This window comes from Oncorhynchus mykiss, chromosome 10 (assembly GCF_013265735.2).
Source record: "Oncorhynchus mykiss isolate Arlee chromosome 10, USDA_OmykA_1.1, whole genome shotgun sequence".
In the NCBI taxonomy this organism is placed as follows: Eukaryota; Metazoa; Chordata; class Actinopteri; order Salmoniformes; family Salmonidae; genus Oncorhynchus; species Oncorhynchus mykiss.
In genome coordinates, this window is record NC_048574.1 from 31929238 (window position 1) to 31946957 (window position 17720).

General features: G+C 42.5%; 1 protein-coding gene across 11 annotated transcripts in view; it reads left to right on the forward strand.

Annotated features, from left to right (window-relative positions):
* Nucleotides 1-17720, forward strand: part of LOC110533651 (activator of transcription and developmental regulator AUTS2) — a 484459-nt gene that overhangs the window by 184649 nt on the left and 282090 nt on the right. For all 11 annotated transcript variants that reach the window (XM_021618068.2, XM_021618070.2, XM_036990070.1 and 8 more), the window contains one exon: nucleotides 5130-5231. In XM_021618068.2, coding sequence (XP_021473743.2) covers nucleotides 5130-5231 — 102 coding nt within the window. The remainder of the gene's footprint in view (nucleotides 1-5129; nucleotides 5232-17720) is intronic.

The following is a 17720-nucleotide window of genomic DNA, read 5'->3' on the forward strand; positions in this document are numbered from 1 at the left end:
AGACCTTATTGTGTTGGAATTGATAGCAGATGCACTTAAGATGCACTAAATGTTTCATTAGATGCTAATGTCTTGCTGTGTTTTTAATTGATGTAAAATTAGCCTCTGGAATATTAAAACCATCTGTTTGTTAGCCATGTTCCTGCAGGGTGAATCTTTACCCAGGCTGTGTGGATGAGAAGGTCATTAAACGAATGCATCTGTATGTGTAATGAATATTCAGGGAGAAAAAGGTGTAGATTCACACGCAGAGTGCGTCAGATGTTTATTAAGCCTTCACAGAAGGCAGGAATCGTGGTCACAGGCAGGCAATGGTCAAACGCAGGTAGGCAGTCAAAAACAAACAATACCTCACAACCATACAAACAGAAAGAACTGAACTACAGTGCCTTGCGAAAGTATTCGGCCCCCTTGAACTTTGCGACCTTTTGCCACATTTCAGGCTTCAAACATAAAGATATAAAACTGTATTTTTTTGTGAAGAATCAACAACAAGTGGGACACAATCATGAAGTGGAACGACATTTATTGGATATTTCAAACTTTTTTAACAAATCAAAAACTGAAAAATTATTTTTGAACCATTCCATTGTAGATTTTGCTTTATGTTTTGGATCATTGTCTTGTTGGAAGACAAATCTCCGTCCCAGTCTCAGGTCTTTTGCAGACTCCGTCAGGTTTTCTTCCAGAATGGTCCTGTATTTGGCTCCATCCATCTTCCCATCAATTTTAACCATCTTCCCTGTCCCTGCTGAAGAAAAGCAGGCCCAAACCAGGATGCTGCCACCACCATGTTTGACAGTGGGGATGGTGTGTTCAGCTGTGTTGCTTTTACGCCAAACATAACGTTTTGCATTGTTGCCAAAAACTTTAAACAACACTTTTTATGGATATCTTTAAGAAATGGCTTTCTTCTTGCCACTCTTCCATAAAGGCCAGATTTGTGCAATATACGACTGATTGTTGTCCTATGGACAGAGTCTCCCACCTCAGCTGTAGATCTCTGCAGTTCATCCAGAGTGATCATGGGCCTCTTGGCTGCATCTCTGATCAGTCTTCTCCTTGTATGAGCTGAAAGTTTAGAGGGACGGCCAGGTCTTGGTAGATTTGCAGTGGTCTGATACTCCTTCCATTTCAATATTATCGCTTGCACAGTGCTCCTTGGGATGTTTAAAGCTTGGGAAATCTTTTTGTATCCAAATCCGGCTTTAAACTTCTTCACAACAGTATCTCGGACCTGCCTGGTGTTTTCCTTGTTCTTCATGATGCTCTCTGCGCTTTTAACGGACCTCTGAGACTATCACAGTGCAGGTGCATTTATACGGAGACTTGATTACACACAGGTGGATTGTATTTATCATCATTAGTCATTTAGGTCAACATTGGATCATTCAGAGATCCTCACTGAACTTCTGGAGAGAGTTTGCTGCACTGAAAGTAAAGGGGCTGAATAATTTTGCACGCCCAATTTTTCAGTTTTTGATTTGTTAAAAAAGTTTGAAATATCCAATAAATGTCGTTCCACTTCATGATTGTGTCCCACTTGTTGTTGATTCTTCACAAAAAAATAAAGTTTTATATCTTTATGTTTGAAGCCTGAAATGTCGCAAAGTTCAAGGGGGCCGAATACTTTCGCAAGGCACTGTAAATAGGGAGCTGATGAGACCAGGTGAGAAACGAACACAGGTGAAATCAATGAACAAAAAGAAAGACACGGGTACGTTCCAGAACACAAAGAAACAGAGCTACATTCAAGAACACAAAGAAAATAACACAAGGTTGACTAAGAAAAGAAAAGCAGAACCTTACAGTATGTTTCAACCTGCCTCTTAATTACTGTGTTTATATTATTAATACATGAGCATGGAACAACAGAACGGGCATGTACAGATCACACATGCACGCTGCAAGTACATACACACACACGTGCACGAAGGAAAACACACACACACACACACACACAAAAGCACAAGCACACACGCAGTACCCCCACCCACCCTTTCTGACTGCACCTATCATCTCTGTACTAGATGTTCTGGAAAGCAGCCATGGTGTGTTCACTGCAAGAGAAGAAACTGTAAAAAGTCAATGAAGTGATAAAATGTGAAATGACTGGCCAGAGTAATGAGAAGACCTAGACCATGGTGATGAACCACTGGTTGCTGCTACTGGGATGAGTGTCCAACTGAATGGACTACTAGTCTCTACACACACACAGACTAGTTTATCACTCAGATATATCTGTACTGGGAGGTCATTCATTCTCAGCTCATCTTTTTGATGGGGCTGATTTATTGTGACCACCTTCCCTTCATTTAGCATGTCTATTAACCACCGTTAAAGGATGAGTCCATCACGCCACGGAGCGGGCATGATCTGCACTTCGGAAAGAAGATTCATTCTCAGAAGTAATTTAAGGAGGCTTTAAGAGAAATTAAAGGGAACAACAAGTCAAGGGAGACATTTTGCTATTCACTGTTTAATAGCTGGGGCCTGCCTGGCCATGTAATGCATCTGAAAGATGATTTAGGCTTATTGAATTGGCTTTATTGGGGGATTGTTCTTTACACGTTTTCTGAGGTCAATTTCATCAAGATTTTGATGTCACAGAGTATATTTTCTACTGATCGATGGAGACCAGTGAGTGTACAGTATTTATACAATCAGTTAGTTTCACTTTCGGACATCAGTCATTTTGATGATACTTGAACTGTTAGATTAATCAAAATCTATTTTACTCCAACATACTGTGACATAATTATTGTCCAATGTGTCAGACTTTATTCTAAGAGATAAGGTAATGCAGACAAGCCCTTAAAATAAACAAAGAAAGAAAATGTGTTTTTGTCACCTACCCCGGATAGGTGCAGTGAAATGTGTTGTTTTACAGGGTTGTGCCCCTGGAGAGAATTAGGGTTTAGTGCCTTGCTCAAGGGCACATCAGCATATTTTTGTCCCTATCAGCTCAGATATTCAAACCAGTGACCCTTTCGGTTTACTGGCCCAATGCTTTAACCGCTAGGCTACCTGCCACCCCTTAGAGCTATCCCATCATTTCATGTGCTATGGATTGGCTTGAATTATGAGGACCACACCATTTATTTTCATAATATGCCTAATCTATTGTTTTTTTTTTACCTAAAGTTACAAAGGAAATGTGATCTATTTAATAAACACAAGAAACCAGCTAAATTGATAAAAGAGTGTATAGCAGGAACAACGGCATCTAGTGGTCAAAACCTGGTACTTTCACACTACTTGTCAAACACAGAGAACTGTTATACTACTGTAGTTGTTGGGGTGGGATTGGCATTAGATGTGGAAAGTCCGTGGGTGGCTTCAGATTTTTTTGGCGGGATTCCATCGTGTCTTACTCATTGGAAGGAAGACGTTTGGTCCAGATCGGATATTGGGGACTATATTTATTGAATGTTATCTTAATCATATAATTTAAAATGGCCAATTTTGTGTTCAATCAATTAGCTTAATTTCTCAGCATTCACATTATATTTCAACAAAATAATGTTTCAGGAATGCTAATCGTATCTTTTACTAACTACGATATTTTACTAACTACTCAGTGCTGCCAGCAGGGACCCAGGTTGGTTAATGAATATTATATTATAGGTCAACATGTTTTGATGAACGACCTGCAGACTGGGGCATAAACAGTGCACAGTGCCATCACTCCCATCTTTCCATGTCCTTACTTCAGGGCTCTATTACTGTGCCAGTGTGTATGCCCAGGATATTACTTCTCCCTCTCTCTGAAAATATGCAAACTCCCATCAGAGGAATTGGCCTTTAACAAGAAAAAAAATGAGTGAAAATGTGGAGGGGAAGTGTGTTGAAGGTAATTAGTGCTATCACACATGCCGGAGCCCCTGTGTTTGAAGCTCTGTGTGTGTGTTTCTATGTCCTTGTGTTCCCTCCAGCACTGTTGCCTTGTGTGGCCTCGCTCTCTTATCTCCTCTCCCCCTTTAGGCCCATCTGGCTCTCTCTTATCACTCTCAGCACTCAGCCTGGCTCAGTCTTTCACCCACCACTGTATTCTCCCAAGGAAAGGATTCCTTTCACACTGCTAATGGCTACAGAGAAGGGAACATTCTCATTTGAATTATACATTTAATTCAAGGGCTCTTAAGACATTCCCCCTACCCTTTGCCAAATAAAATGTGATGGCCGGTGAGGATGTATAATGAATACTTCACTCAAAAGTGACCTGAATAGTTCAGTCAGTCAGTCAGTCAGTCAGTCAGTCAGTCAGTCAGTCAGTCAGTGAGAGAGAGAGAGAACAGCCCCTCTTAGAGAATACAATCCCTCTGCGTGCTGTCTGTCGTGTCATACTCTGCCTTTTCTATTATGTGGCATTACACCTGTTTACTGCTCTCCTCCACAAAGGCCCCATAAAGCAGTTTTTTTCTGTGCTTTGAAATGAAGCATGCAAGGTTTTGCAAAGGTTTGGCAAGGCTGGCTGGTCTGGTCTGGTTTTGGTCTGGTCTTCTGGGTCTGGAAGGAAGGAGTATTGTGAGGAAGCTTCAGAGGACATGAATTGCGGACTTGGACCACAACGGCCCGTGGCCTCCCAGGAGTCCCACATTGTTATCTTCAGACTCCTGGAGGGCTCAGATGTTCTTGGATCGCACATCTTCCTCCTACTCTTTGCTCTCTTGCTTTTTATTTTCTGTGTCTTAGTGAGTCTGACAGTGTCTGGAAAGTGACACCTGCAGAGCTCCTGTAGTCTCTGTATGGGGCTGTCTGTTTGTTGGAAGGGAAGGGAATACGGCTTTTGAAGATTTTTGAAGACTTTTGTTTCTCTTCTCTGAAAGGTTGATAGGGATTTCACAGTGGGAGCTCATATGCTGGCTGTCTTGTCTGTCATTGGCAGGCTGGAGTGACTGCTGCTGGCTCAAGAGGCCTATAAACATGACAGATTTACACATACACCACAGCGCTTGCTGCCAACACGCACAGATTCATGAATTTTTTTTCTTCTGTCTGTTGGATAGGGATTCCCAGCTCAGTCTCCTCAGCCAATATCATCTATGTAAAGCTTAGAACCAAAGCCCTGTTGCAACATCTTCAGCATGTTAACGTGTGTCTGACTGTGTGTGTTTGTTGTCTTTCAGCTGAAGCCAGGCCAGAACAACTGCAAGGACAGCGACAGCGAGAGCGTGAGCGGAGGGTCCAAGCCTTTTGTCGGAAGCAGCTCCAGAGATAGGCTGAGTGACGTAAGTAAACAAACAAATAAGCACACAAACAAGACGTGACACTAACTGTATGCCTACACAGTACAATATAACTTAAACGCCTCATGAGCTTAGTTCAACTGTCGAACCCCATCAGAACTCAAAATATAAGCGTGTTTTACTCCAATGTTTGGAAACAAAGTGACTTGCTCCATCATTATCAGTCGGATTGACCCCAACCAACATTTCAAGCTTTATATATGGTTGAAAACAGGAGATTCTAAGCTTAACTAAGGATAACTTGTGTCTCAACTCTGAAATTTAGCGCAGTAGAGTTAGTTACAACAGAGATATCCCCGATCAGCTCTTTAGAGAAAATCTGCACTGAAGTTTGCTGTTTGTTTTCAGCGTGACACTGTTTGCATTTTGCAACACAAGTGCTACTGTAGAAGACATTATGTCTGTTATTTCGCATAACTTGTAGCTTGCTTGCTAGTCATTTAAAAGTTTGACAAGTTAACGTGTTTAAAAATTAGTTTGTGGGTAAGCTAGCAAGCTAAACCGCTAGTTATCTAGCGTGTCAGTTGATTGTTAGCTAGCCAATGGCTCATTTTGAAAGTTGGATCTTACAGTATCGTCTGAGGCTTTAAATACCACACTGATTTTGACATTCAAAATCATTTTGTTGGCTAAAAAACATGTTCAGGTGATTTCTTTTTGAATCCCAAAACAGACAATGTCAACATTTAGCCTCAAACATGTTTCTACTGCTGATTGCCGCTTTAAAGGCGATCTTTGGGTTGATTTGTGTCTTTGGTGAAGATTACATGAGGTTTGACAAGGTAAGTTTAAGTTACTCAAACTCAAGAAGATTCTGATTAAGATACATTGTGTGCTGCATATCACAGCCAACAGGTAAGTTCTGCTGATGCTGTGGACTGATAAAAACGTCATGTGATTTGCATTGGCCCTACACCAATAAGAAGATCTCCAGCCTGGTGTTGTCATTGGCTGTCCGCCAGGCTCCTTCTGGTGAACAGGGCTGTACAGTTACAGTTAGTGTTGTAACCATATACTGTACACACAGAGGTTTAGTACTAGAATAAGGACATCCTATTTACCCAGTGTCTTGTTCCTCAGTCTCAGTTCTTTAGAATCTAAATGTAAATGTATTTCATTTATTTATTCAACCTTTATTTAACCAGTCAATAGAGATCAAACTCTTATTTACAATGATGGCCTGGCACATAGGGTGAGAGATCCCTCTCTGTGCTGGCTTGGATATGTAAGGAGAGCAGACTGGTGCTAGGAAGGCTCTAAAGGCTCTGTAAAGGCCTGCTATACAATCTGGCAGACCCCAGCCATTTTACATCTACAGAGGCGCTGCTATCAGATATGGTCCATAATTAAAACTGTCAGTTGGAAGGTGAAGCCAGTTGTTGACAAAGACACGGAGAGAACGAGTGAAGCAAAACGAATTCTGATGTGTAGCTATAGGATGCTTGGCCAGGCATGAAATGAAATAAGTAATTTGATGTCGACATCATACATTTAAATGATACCTGCTGCTTCACCTCACCCTACTGTACTGTAGTAGCAAGGCAGAGAGAGAGAGAAAGAGTGAGCGAGTGAAATCGGAGAGAGAGAGAGCTAGTGTGTATAAAGACAAACAACGACAAAAAAATGAAACTGTGGATGGACACAGTTTTATCAATTTGAATAACTGAGAGCCACCGCTGTGCGTGGCATGGAAAATGAACAACAGCCTTTAATTTGCCATCCATTAGTCCACACTGAGCAATATGGGCTTGGAGAAGAAGACTTACACAGTGCTGTCATTCAGGGCCTGAGGAGAAGACGGACATGTGATAACCTTTTGGTTTAAATTATAGGGCAACATAGTCCAATGTATTGAATAATAAAATAGAGAGTATGATTCGACGTGGAGCTATACATTATATGTGGACTTCAGGATTGGAATGTGAGAGAGTCACCCGTTTCTTGTCCTTTGTGGTCTTCCTTTAAACAAAGTGCAACTTATAAAAGCTTCATAAAGCATTCATAAAGGCTTCCTAAGCACTACATAAATGGGTCATGAATCATATAACCCATATGTCATGCTCTATAAAGGATTCATAAATGTGACAAAACCCCACTATGTCAAATGTTACATAAACTAGTGTTTTTTAAAGAGTGACATAAGTCCTGCTTAAAGGTGCACTATGCAGAAATTGCTCCACCATTTTCTGGTTGCTAAAATTCTAATAGTTTGCTTAATTTCAGTTTATCTGATATAACAAGCAAGTGTAGACTGTTTGTATTTGTATTTATTATGGATCCCCATTAGCTCCTGCACTCTTCCTGGGGTCCGGCAAACTAAACTTAAGCACGGGAACCATATAAATAGCGCACCTAAAACAGATCTACTGTTTCCTAGACTTGCTTTCAATGAGAATGACAGATCTATAACTCACATTTCTATGTGCATTTGGTCAGATCGCCCAAAAAGTTACGTATTGCAGCTTTATTATAGGCTTTATAAATCATATTAAATTGACGCTTCACAAGCATCTATAACCTTGTCATGTCATATTCTACAAAATATCTAGGAGTGCCCAACCTCTTTCCATCTTGGGTGCATAGCCAATATTGTCCCTGACCCTAACCTTCCCCAAAATGCATTGCTGCAATTATTGTACACCCTAATTGCCCAGTGTTTGAGGATAAATGCCTCATATTACTTCCCTCTCTTTCAACTCACATACCTCTGAATGTGGTAACACATCTTGTATGTCCTGAAATTATCTTTACTTCTGTTTGAACATTTCTTTAACCCATCCATAAGTTATGTGTTGTGGTTGTTAAGATATTTTTGTCCTCCACATTATCTTTCACCAAGACAGCCTTTTAACCACAATGTGTGTCCTGTGAGAGTTGAATAAAGCCAGTCCTCCACAATATCTATCTACCTGTCTGGCATGGAGGGCCAGAGGGCCTGTCCTCTCTGTGTGTCTGAAGGGAGCTGCTGAAAGCTGGGCTGCGTGAGGACAGTGTTTTTGCCACTTTGAAAGAGTCACGCTATAAGAGGACCCATCTCAGGCCCCCACGGGCCTCTGAACAGTCCCGCCTGGCCACACTGTAAAAACCCACTTCACACATCGCAGGAGGCGACAGCTGAGACCTCTGTAGCAGAACCACTGCCCCAGATGGAGGGTGAGGAGAGGGAGATGGGTTGAGAAAGGGGGAGGGGAGTACGGGTGAAGAGAGGGAGAGGGGGTGGAGTGAGAAAAAGTGGGTGAGAGAGAAGAGGGGTTGAGATCCTGTGAAAGCCATGTTGATAAACCTGAAATATGGTCTGATTTTCTGGCTTATAGTAGGCACCTGTGAAGAATGTGATACAAGGCCGGCCTGTTGCTTAGCTTGAAATATTCACCAAGGCCAACCCTAAATGTAATTCATACATGTACTCATGCACACACACTTGTGTGTAAGCACACACGCGCATGCCACACACAGTGCATCAAAGTGAGTTATTAGTCCTATGGAGCAGTGTGAGGCAGGGCTATGAGTAACCCTGGCCATTTGTTAGACAACAACAGTTTACTAATGATGTTTGCTAAAGGTCTGCCTGCTCCCCTTTCACCCTCTGACTCAGCCTCCTGTGCTACCCAGGTCCTGCCTGGGAGGAACAGAGAGGACTGGATAGGTCAGCCTGGACCCCATCTCCTCTCTCTCTCTCTCTCTCTCTCTCCCTCTTTCCTAGGCAACTCATTAGGTCCTACAAATGGTACATCAGCCTCATTGGGGTTAGCCTTAACCCCAAACCCCAGCTAAATTGGCAGGTAATGCTATATTTACTCTGAAGCCTATTGTCCCCTTTAGGAAGCATTTGATAGGCGTTGGGTTCACAGCAGGCATACAGGCCTCCCCTCCCCACCACCATTGCCACCCTCTGCCCCCGCCCCATCTCCTCCAGCCGCCATCCCCATCCTGGGTGGCAGGAGTCAGACAGGAGTTCTGGGCAGAGGGAGTCTGCTGGATGAGGGTGGGCGGGGAGGCTGGGAGTATTCAGTCGTGTTTAGTCTCTGCGGCAGAGGTGAAATGCCATCATTATCCGGCTGCTTATCAAATAAATTGGCAATTACGGGACTTGGAATGCGAGAAAACAGCACATTACTCTTTTTTTTGTGATTACCCAATGCCCTTGATGAGAGATGTGCGAGAGGGAGAGAGAAAGGCCTGAAAGCGTTTGGTATCATAGCCCGCCAGTCAGTGTCCATCGAGGCAGGCAGGCAAATGGGGACAGGAAATAAATCCACTAATATAGATCCACTAATTCACCATGATCATTCTCCCTTATTTGTCCAGTTGTTTTTTCCTGTTGACAGATCCATTCTTTCAAACATCAGCACAGAAGTTTGTGAATTGTAAGTACCATAATTTATGCTCAACTCTCATTAGCAGCTTTATGGCCATAGAAATACTGATGCAGGTCTCTAGAAACGTTCAGTCTAATACTCATATTGACGGCATATACACTGGTCGTGAAAACCGTTTCTGGACATCAGAACAGAGGGGTGTGTCTCTTTGTTAACAACAGCTAGTGCGCGATATCTAATGTTAAGGAAGTCTCAAGTTTTTACTTGCCTGAGTTAGAATACCTTATGATATACTGCAGACCATACTATTTACCAAGAGAGTTTTCATGTATATTTTTTGTAGTCTATTTACCAGCAGAAACCGATGCTGGCATAAGCAAACAAGAAAATGCACATTCAGAGGCTGTGTTTCTCATGGTCAGTAATTTTAATGCAGGGAGAAAAAAATCTGTATTACCTCATTTTCACCAGCATGTTACCCGTGCAACTAGATGCGACTAAACTCTAGTTCACGTTTACTCCACAAAGAAATGCATACAATACCATGCATGAGAGCACCAGCTGTTCCCAACGACTGTATGATCTCGCTCTCCGTAGCCGATGTGAGTAAGACCTTTAAACAGGTCAACATTTACAAGGCCAAATGAAATACCAGGATGCGTACTCAGAGCATGCTGGTTATGGCTCACATCAACAGTAAGTAAGCATTTCACTGTTAGTATACACCTGTTGTTTACGAAGCATGTGACAAATAACATTTGATTTGATTTGATTTTGATTCAGGAGACAGTGCTGATACAGTAGGTGTTTTACTGCTTATATAGGGTGATTCCTCACGAAACTATGACCGAATAAGGCCACAATTTTTTTTATTTTCACAAAATATAATCAAATCGAATGGTCCTTTGGAGGAAGGATTGTTGACATATATTTGACATTTGTATCTAAAAGCAACATTGTGAAATACTATGATTAATCAAAGTTTGCTTATTTATGACATTTTGGCCTTACCCAGGCCTCCTTTAAGACTCCATAATGGTTCATTTGTAGGTGCTACAAAGCAAAGATTGGTATCATATGAAGCTTTACTGCTTGCTCTGTAATATGAGTAGTATTTTGATTTCAATAAAACATGTTACATTCATTTATGAATATTGAAAAATATACAAATGTTTTATATATATATATATATATATTTATTGAACATAATACACTATGGGCATATCAAAGTTCCAGTGGGATCTCTGCTAGTTGGAAAGTTATGGTACATTGTATACAGTGTAATTGGCATAGTAGGCTATGTAACCAATCGCAGCCCTCCTTTTACTTGCATCATTGCACATCCTGCAAATCACCAGCAGTTGGCAACAATTTATTTTATCCATTTTCACCTTCACTCTGTTGTAATGCGTACAAATTGGATCAGAAGTCTAAAAGTAGCATATATCCCACTTAGAACATTGATATGCCCGTAAAGTAGTCTCGAAAACCCGACCCTATACAACACAGTGACTAGAGTCTGGTTTCAATAATGGATTTTTTTGTCATACAGGATATACGTCACTGCTTATGTCAATAATGGGAAAAAATCACGAGGCAGACATGCCAGAACGTCGCACTTCAGAACCAAGGTTTGCAGGCAAAACCTTTGCAGTGGTTTTAGTTAAGGTAGTTGATGCAAACAAGCCACTTGTGAAATGCACTTAAAAAAAATAACCTCTGTGATCTCCATCTTGCTAGCTACTATTTTGTATTTTAAACAAGATGATAAAGTGACATAGTTCCTCTGTGCCAAAAGAGTCTATCATTAAAACCAGACCTTAGTCACTGCTTTGCCTAGGATCGTGTTTTCGAGACGACCCGTAGAGTATACTATGTTCAACAGTATATTTTACAAATTAGAAAATCCTGTTTATATTTTGGAATATTCATAAAGTCATGTAAGAAAATTATTTACATATAAACACTACTCATATTTCAGGGCAAATAGTAAAGCTTCATGTGTGTCCAGATTTCTCTATTGAGGTTTATGTCAAATGTAAGTGATTCGATATTTATTTTTTTGTTGTACTTTTTACCTCTTTTCTCCCCAATTTCCTGATATCCAATTGGTATTTACAGTCTTTTTCCATCGCTGCAACTTCCATACAGACTCTGGAGAGGCGAAGGTCGAGAGCCATGCGTCCTCCGAAACACGACCCGCCAAGCCACACTGCTTCTTGACACACTGTTCGCTTAACCCGGAAGTCAGCCGCACCAATGTGTCAGAGGAACCATCCTGGCGACCGTGTCAGCATGCATGCACCCGGCCCGCCACAGCAGTCGCTAGAGCGAGATGGGACAAGGACATCCCAGCCGGCCAAACCCTCCCCTTACATGGACAACGCTGGGCCAATTGTGCGCCGCCTCATGGATTACCCGGTCACAGCCGGCTGCGGCACAGTCCGGTATCAAACCCCTATCTGTAGTGATTTCGTTAACACTGCGTTGCAGTGCTTTAGACCGCGCTTTAAACTGCTTTGCCATTCGGCAATTTCCTTATTTTTACACTTGTAAAAGTACAGACACTTCGATCCCGGGCTTTTAAAAACAATACATCTGGGGCTCAAAACAGGTGGGGCGAACACAAGATGTCAAATGGGCTTTGGAATATTTACCAGTTGCAGTTGGGATACAAGTGCAATGTTCTCTTGTTGTTTCAATTCAATTTTTCCCCCAAAAATTGGCAGACTCGAGTGGTTGACACTATCAAACACATAAGTAAGTGGTCACTCCCTATAGGGCTTAGGGCCAACAGGTTATTTCAACATAATGTGCAGGTCTGTCTACGTAATGGGCAGGTCTTTCTCACTGTCTGGAAGTTCTGGCTGCTATGATTGGATAGAGCGTGCAAAGCTGATAGAGCGCAATCAGCTCAGCTGCTTTTTCTGGTGTTGTGGAGGGCACTGAGCGTGGGCATGATGCTAATGCATACCCAACCTTCCAGTAAGTTGTGATGAACTCATTTACAAAACTCTGTTTTGGACTAGACTCGCTTTATGACCAAAATTATCCTATTTACACTTTGTAGTCAATTTTAACACTAGAATAAATGTTTCTGGCTCATATCAATGCCACATAGGCCATTTAAAACCAGAGAAGTTGGTTCTAAGGAGCAGTTGACCTTTACATTTTTTCAAACAGCCCTTCTGTGAAGTAGAAATGCTGGTCTTTTTTTGTCCTGGTTTCATTAGGAATCACCCTGTAGCCTTATACTGTTCTCTCCCTGAGCCCACCTGATAGTCCCATAGGTCATATGGAAGTTGTTTGGTTGTAGCTGTGTTAAGACTGGTCAATGGGTGTGCTGTTGCTCAGGACAGTCCTAATAGGACATGGAGTGTTTCCAACCCAAATTAAAATGTGAAAACTGTGGGATCCTGTGGAATTCATCCGTGTCCAACGTCTTAGAACGTTGTTTTGTAATGAAACCTCTGGAAATGATATCTGGAAACATCTAACCTCTCATATCCATGTCAATCTGAGTTTTTTCTGCTGAAATGGAGCAAGAAGAACAGTCTCCCTCCAGGCTGGTAAACCTGAACCTAGTTATTAGTGGCTTTTAATGAATACATGACAGTATATTTGGAATTCCTTCACGCATGTGGCAAAACGATTCTAACTCTCAAATTACCACCTTTGAAAAACGATTAATGTCATATAATATAGTTGTTGTTTTTAATGATTACTGTGATTATTTCATTTGTTCGAACATATGAAGAAACCACAACGTTTTTGCTGGTATTTTGTTTTTCAACCTCCCAGTACTTTTCATGCCCCAGGGTCTAATGAATTTGTATGTATTTCTCCGTGCCTGGCTGTGTACAAAGGGGATCTAGCCCTTACATTGACCAGGTTGTGTAATCTGGTCAAAGCAGGTCTGTGTGACATTGTGTCCATCCCACCTCCTCAGTACATATTTTGATTATTCCCTGACACACTACTGAAAATGAGGTCACAGCCCCCCTATAATTTGAGATATGCTGGCCAATTTGCTCCGACATGGAAGTTGTAATTGCTAGCATCAATTAATTATCCACTTCCAGAGATTTTTTTCCATCCTCTCTCTTTCTTTCTCTCTCTCTCCCCCCTCTCTCTCGCTATGTTTCTCTCTGTCTCTCTATAATTTAAAATGTTCCTTACTAGAGACAATCATTTAGATATGGAAGTCAGAATGTTATACCTATAATTAGTTAATTATTCTAGTATCATCCCCCTAATTTCTCCTGCTCAGTCAGAGATGGGTTGGTTGTCAGTGTGCGAATGTAGGAGAAACAGTAGGAACACAACACACAGGCAGCCACACACACACACACACACACACACACACACACACACACACACACACACACACACACACACCAAGCATTTATTTTGACGTTTTGGCTGACTTAAACATGGCTGCCTGCAGAGCAAGCACACACTGAATAAACCTGCCACCTTCCTTTCATGCCCCCTGATGTTACAGTGCCTGGCCTCAAACAACACCCCACAATCATGGAGTCCTATAATGATTTGTAAGTTATCTCAGAGGAACATGCACATGCTCTGATCATGGTATTCGAACACAAACACACTTATAATTTCACAAAAATGTACGATCGGATTGAAATTAGTTAAGTAAAACATTAGAAATCTCAAAAATGACTCATTTTCAGAGTAAGGCAGGGACATTGTATTTATTCATGAAAAAGCCTGGAAGATACTGCTTGTTTACCCAATATTTTCTCAGAAGTTATGAGCTTCCTAACAGATGCAGTACACTTGTCTACGAGCACTATTTCGATCTCTCCCTGTGATTCATTATGTCTGTGAACATCATCTAACTATGTACAGCTAGCTAGCTAGAGGACATGGGTCTGAGAAAAAGAAAGAGAGAGATCTTGAACTACCTCTCCTTTAAAGCGGACAGATGAATAGGCTCTCTTGAGGAAGAGGCGAGACGTGGCTTATTTCCGCCTCTAGCGTTTCAATCAATCCCCATCTCTCCCCCCTCTCTCGCTCTCTCTCTCTTGCCCTCTTTCCCTCTCCCTCGTACACTCCCCCGTCTGCTCCGGCGGCGCTCCCTCTCTCTCTCTTCTTGTCTGCTCTGGCTTGTCGTTCAGGGCCTCATAGTCGGGGTGTCAGGAACAGATTGTGACACTTTGTGACACGGCAGTCGGGGAGAATTACGGCGCGCCTCTGTCCCACTGTCATCTCCCGACAGCCAACTGTCCATCAGGGTTTCAGAGATGGGCCCTCTGGTACTGCTCTAAAGTTCTCTTTCTCACACACACACACACACACACACACACACACACACACACAAAGCTCCACGGGCGCTGGAGAGAACGCCGCCACCGCTCACAAGTTTTTAACAAGCGCCTGGGTGGATCCAATCTTCTAAAATATAATTAGTGGCAGAAAAGCATGATAATGTGACGGTGTGCAGTGACCTCAGAGCAGCCTTTACGTGTCATAGCGGCCTGCCTGCCTGTCGCAGCGTAGTTCATCTCTGCTAATTATTTACTGTAGCTCAGGGCCTCTGCCATCCTTAAAAAAAGGCATTTGGTCATCCTATTTAATACAAAACACCCCATGTGTCATCAATGGAATATTGTGACATTAAGGGATTGCAGTATATCTAATTGAATGTACTGTGTCATATTATTATAATTAGATATAAAGGCTATTTGAATGAAATGAGATGATCACATACTGGTTCAAGCTGACTTGTGCAGGTAGGATATATGAAAGGAGAGACATTCTACTAGAAGATTAATGGATTTCAGTGGTGGTGTTGAATGTCATTGTTGAAGGTTGAAAGTATTGAGTGTCTGAATTCTATCCATATGTTTTCGGGAATTACATAAATAGAATCAGCCTGAATCCATTCTGACTTATCAAGCCTTCGCCACTGCCAGAGCCTCTGCTACACTTGCCAATCCTATTCCATAGAATTTCCACTGAAATTGGGCATGGATCATGGATCGTGGATAATGGATTACGAACAGCCAGCATCACCATCCTGTTTTGCTTTTCCATTCGTGTCACTCTTTGGCTGCATATTGCATCCGCACCCCCTGTAACCCAACCACATTTGTTTTGTCAGATCAGGTTCTGGTAGTGGAGCCTCTTCCCTTTGGTTGTGTCCAAAATGGCACCCTATTCCCTATGCAGTGCACTACTTTTGACCAGAGCCCTAAGGGAAGGACCCTTTGTTCTCTTCCTCTCGGTATGGAGGCTGTTCCGGTGGGGTAAGTTGAATAAGTGAAGCCCAAAGGATTCTCTCTTCACAATGGTCTCACTCTGATTGGATGCATGCAGAGGGAGCCCAAGGAGAGAGCACCGGTTGCCATAGCAATGAGAGCAATGTGGGAACAGGGTTGTGTGAGTGAGAAAAAAGGAGGGGAAGAACAAGATGCATTCTTTAGCAGTTGGAAACACACTACATCAACCAACATACCCCCTTCCTCTCTCTCTCAGATAAACACACATATATATACACACACACACACACACACACACACACTCACTCATACACATACAAACTGCATCACGCATACATCTCTCTCTAGACCCCCTGCAGAGAAGCCTGGCTCGAGCCGCATCCTTCAATCACAATGTCTTGGTGGGGGTGCACCTACTGTAGGCCCAGGCTGGAAGCCAGAGAAAACACAATTCAGCTCACCAGGAGCACAGCACATTCCCGGCTCCCCCTCATAAACATGATTACCGGTCGTTCACGACTGGGTATCGCTTACCTCTCCTGGGTCAACAAATCATCATGACCCCTCTTCCCTTCCTTTCCATTGTTCTCCCCTCTTCTGCTCGTCAGAGCACTGTAAATATCACAGACATCTTTCCCTTGACTTTTTATTTTACGGTGTTTGTCTTTAGGACAAATCTAACATTCTCCCACTCCCTGACTTCTCTAATGCTTAGAGTCTACAAGGAATTAAGGAAAACCTACCTGAATAGAGTGTGTGTGTGTGTGTTCGTGTGTGTGGATGGGTGTATACACTGAGTGTACAAAACATTAGGAACATGACATAGACTGATCAGGTGAACCCAGGTGAAAGCTATGATCCCTTATTGATGTCACTTGCTAAATCCACTTCAAATCAGTCTAGATGAAGGGGAGGAGATGGGTTAAAGACATATTTTAAGCCTTGAGAGAATTGAGACATGGATGGTTTGTGTATGTGCGCCATTCAGAGGTTGAATGGACAAGACAAGAGATTTAAGTTCCTTTGAATGGGGTATGGTAGTAGGTACCAGGCCCACCGGTTTGTGACAAGAACTGCAACGCTGCTGTGTTTTTCATGCTCAACAGTTTCCCGTGTCTATCAAGAATGGTCCACTACCCAAAACTTGACACAACTGTAGGAAGCGTTGGAGTCAACATGGGCGAGCATCCCTGTGGAACACTTTCGACACCTTGTAGAGTCCATGCCTCAACAAACTGAGGCTGTTCTGAGGGCAAAAAGGGTTGTGGCTCAATATTAGTAAGGTGTTCCTAATGTTTTGTGCACTCAGTGTATATATTCATGTATGTGTGCAAGGGTGTGGGTGGGCATCCTAGGTAAAGGGGGGTGAAACTTTGGCTTTTGGGCATGGGGGGGGGGGGGGGGTTACAGTATGAATGTTTAATGTCTGGGGAGTCCACAGTTCATGGCCCCTCTGTCTCCCCTCTTTCTCTCCTGTATCTCTGGGCCAAACGCAACACTTTCATATACGTCTCCTCTCATGCATGTGATCCTGCTGGGTTTCCCCTATAACAGTCTATCATAGGTCTACTGTGTAATCTACGCTCCGCTTCAGACTGGAGCTGAACCTTTCATCTGTTAACCATGTCAAGTTGATGTCTCGGACAACATCTTAGTATTTTAATACATGACAGGGTTAATGATTTAAAGGTTCTGTTCCAGTGAACAAGCAGTTAGCTGACAGAAATCCTCAAAGAGTGTGTTGGGACTCCAGAAGTATCTTTCAGCCCACTGTTGTTGAAACGTATGAATGAAAGCTGGGGGCTGGACGTGCTTGTTGTATAACCAATGCCTCCGTGCCTCTTTTTAGTGATCAGGGAGTAGCCCTGCCTGGCTCCCCCAGCTAGCAGCACTTAGACTCAGTGGAT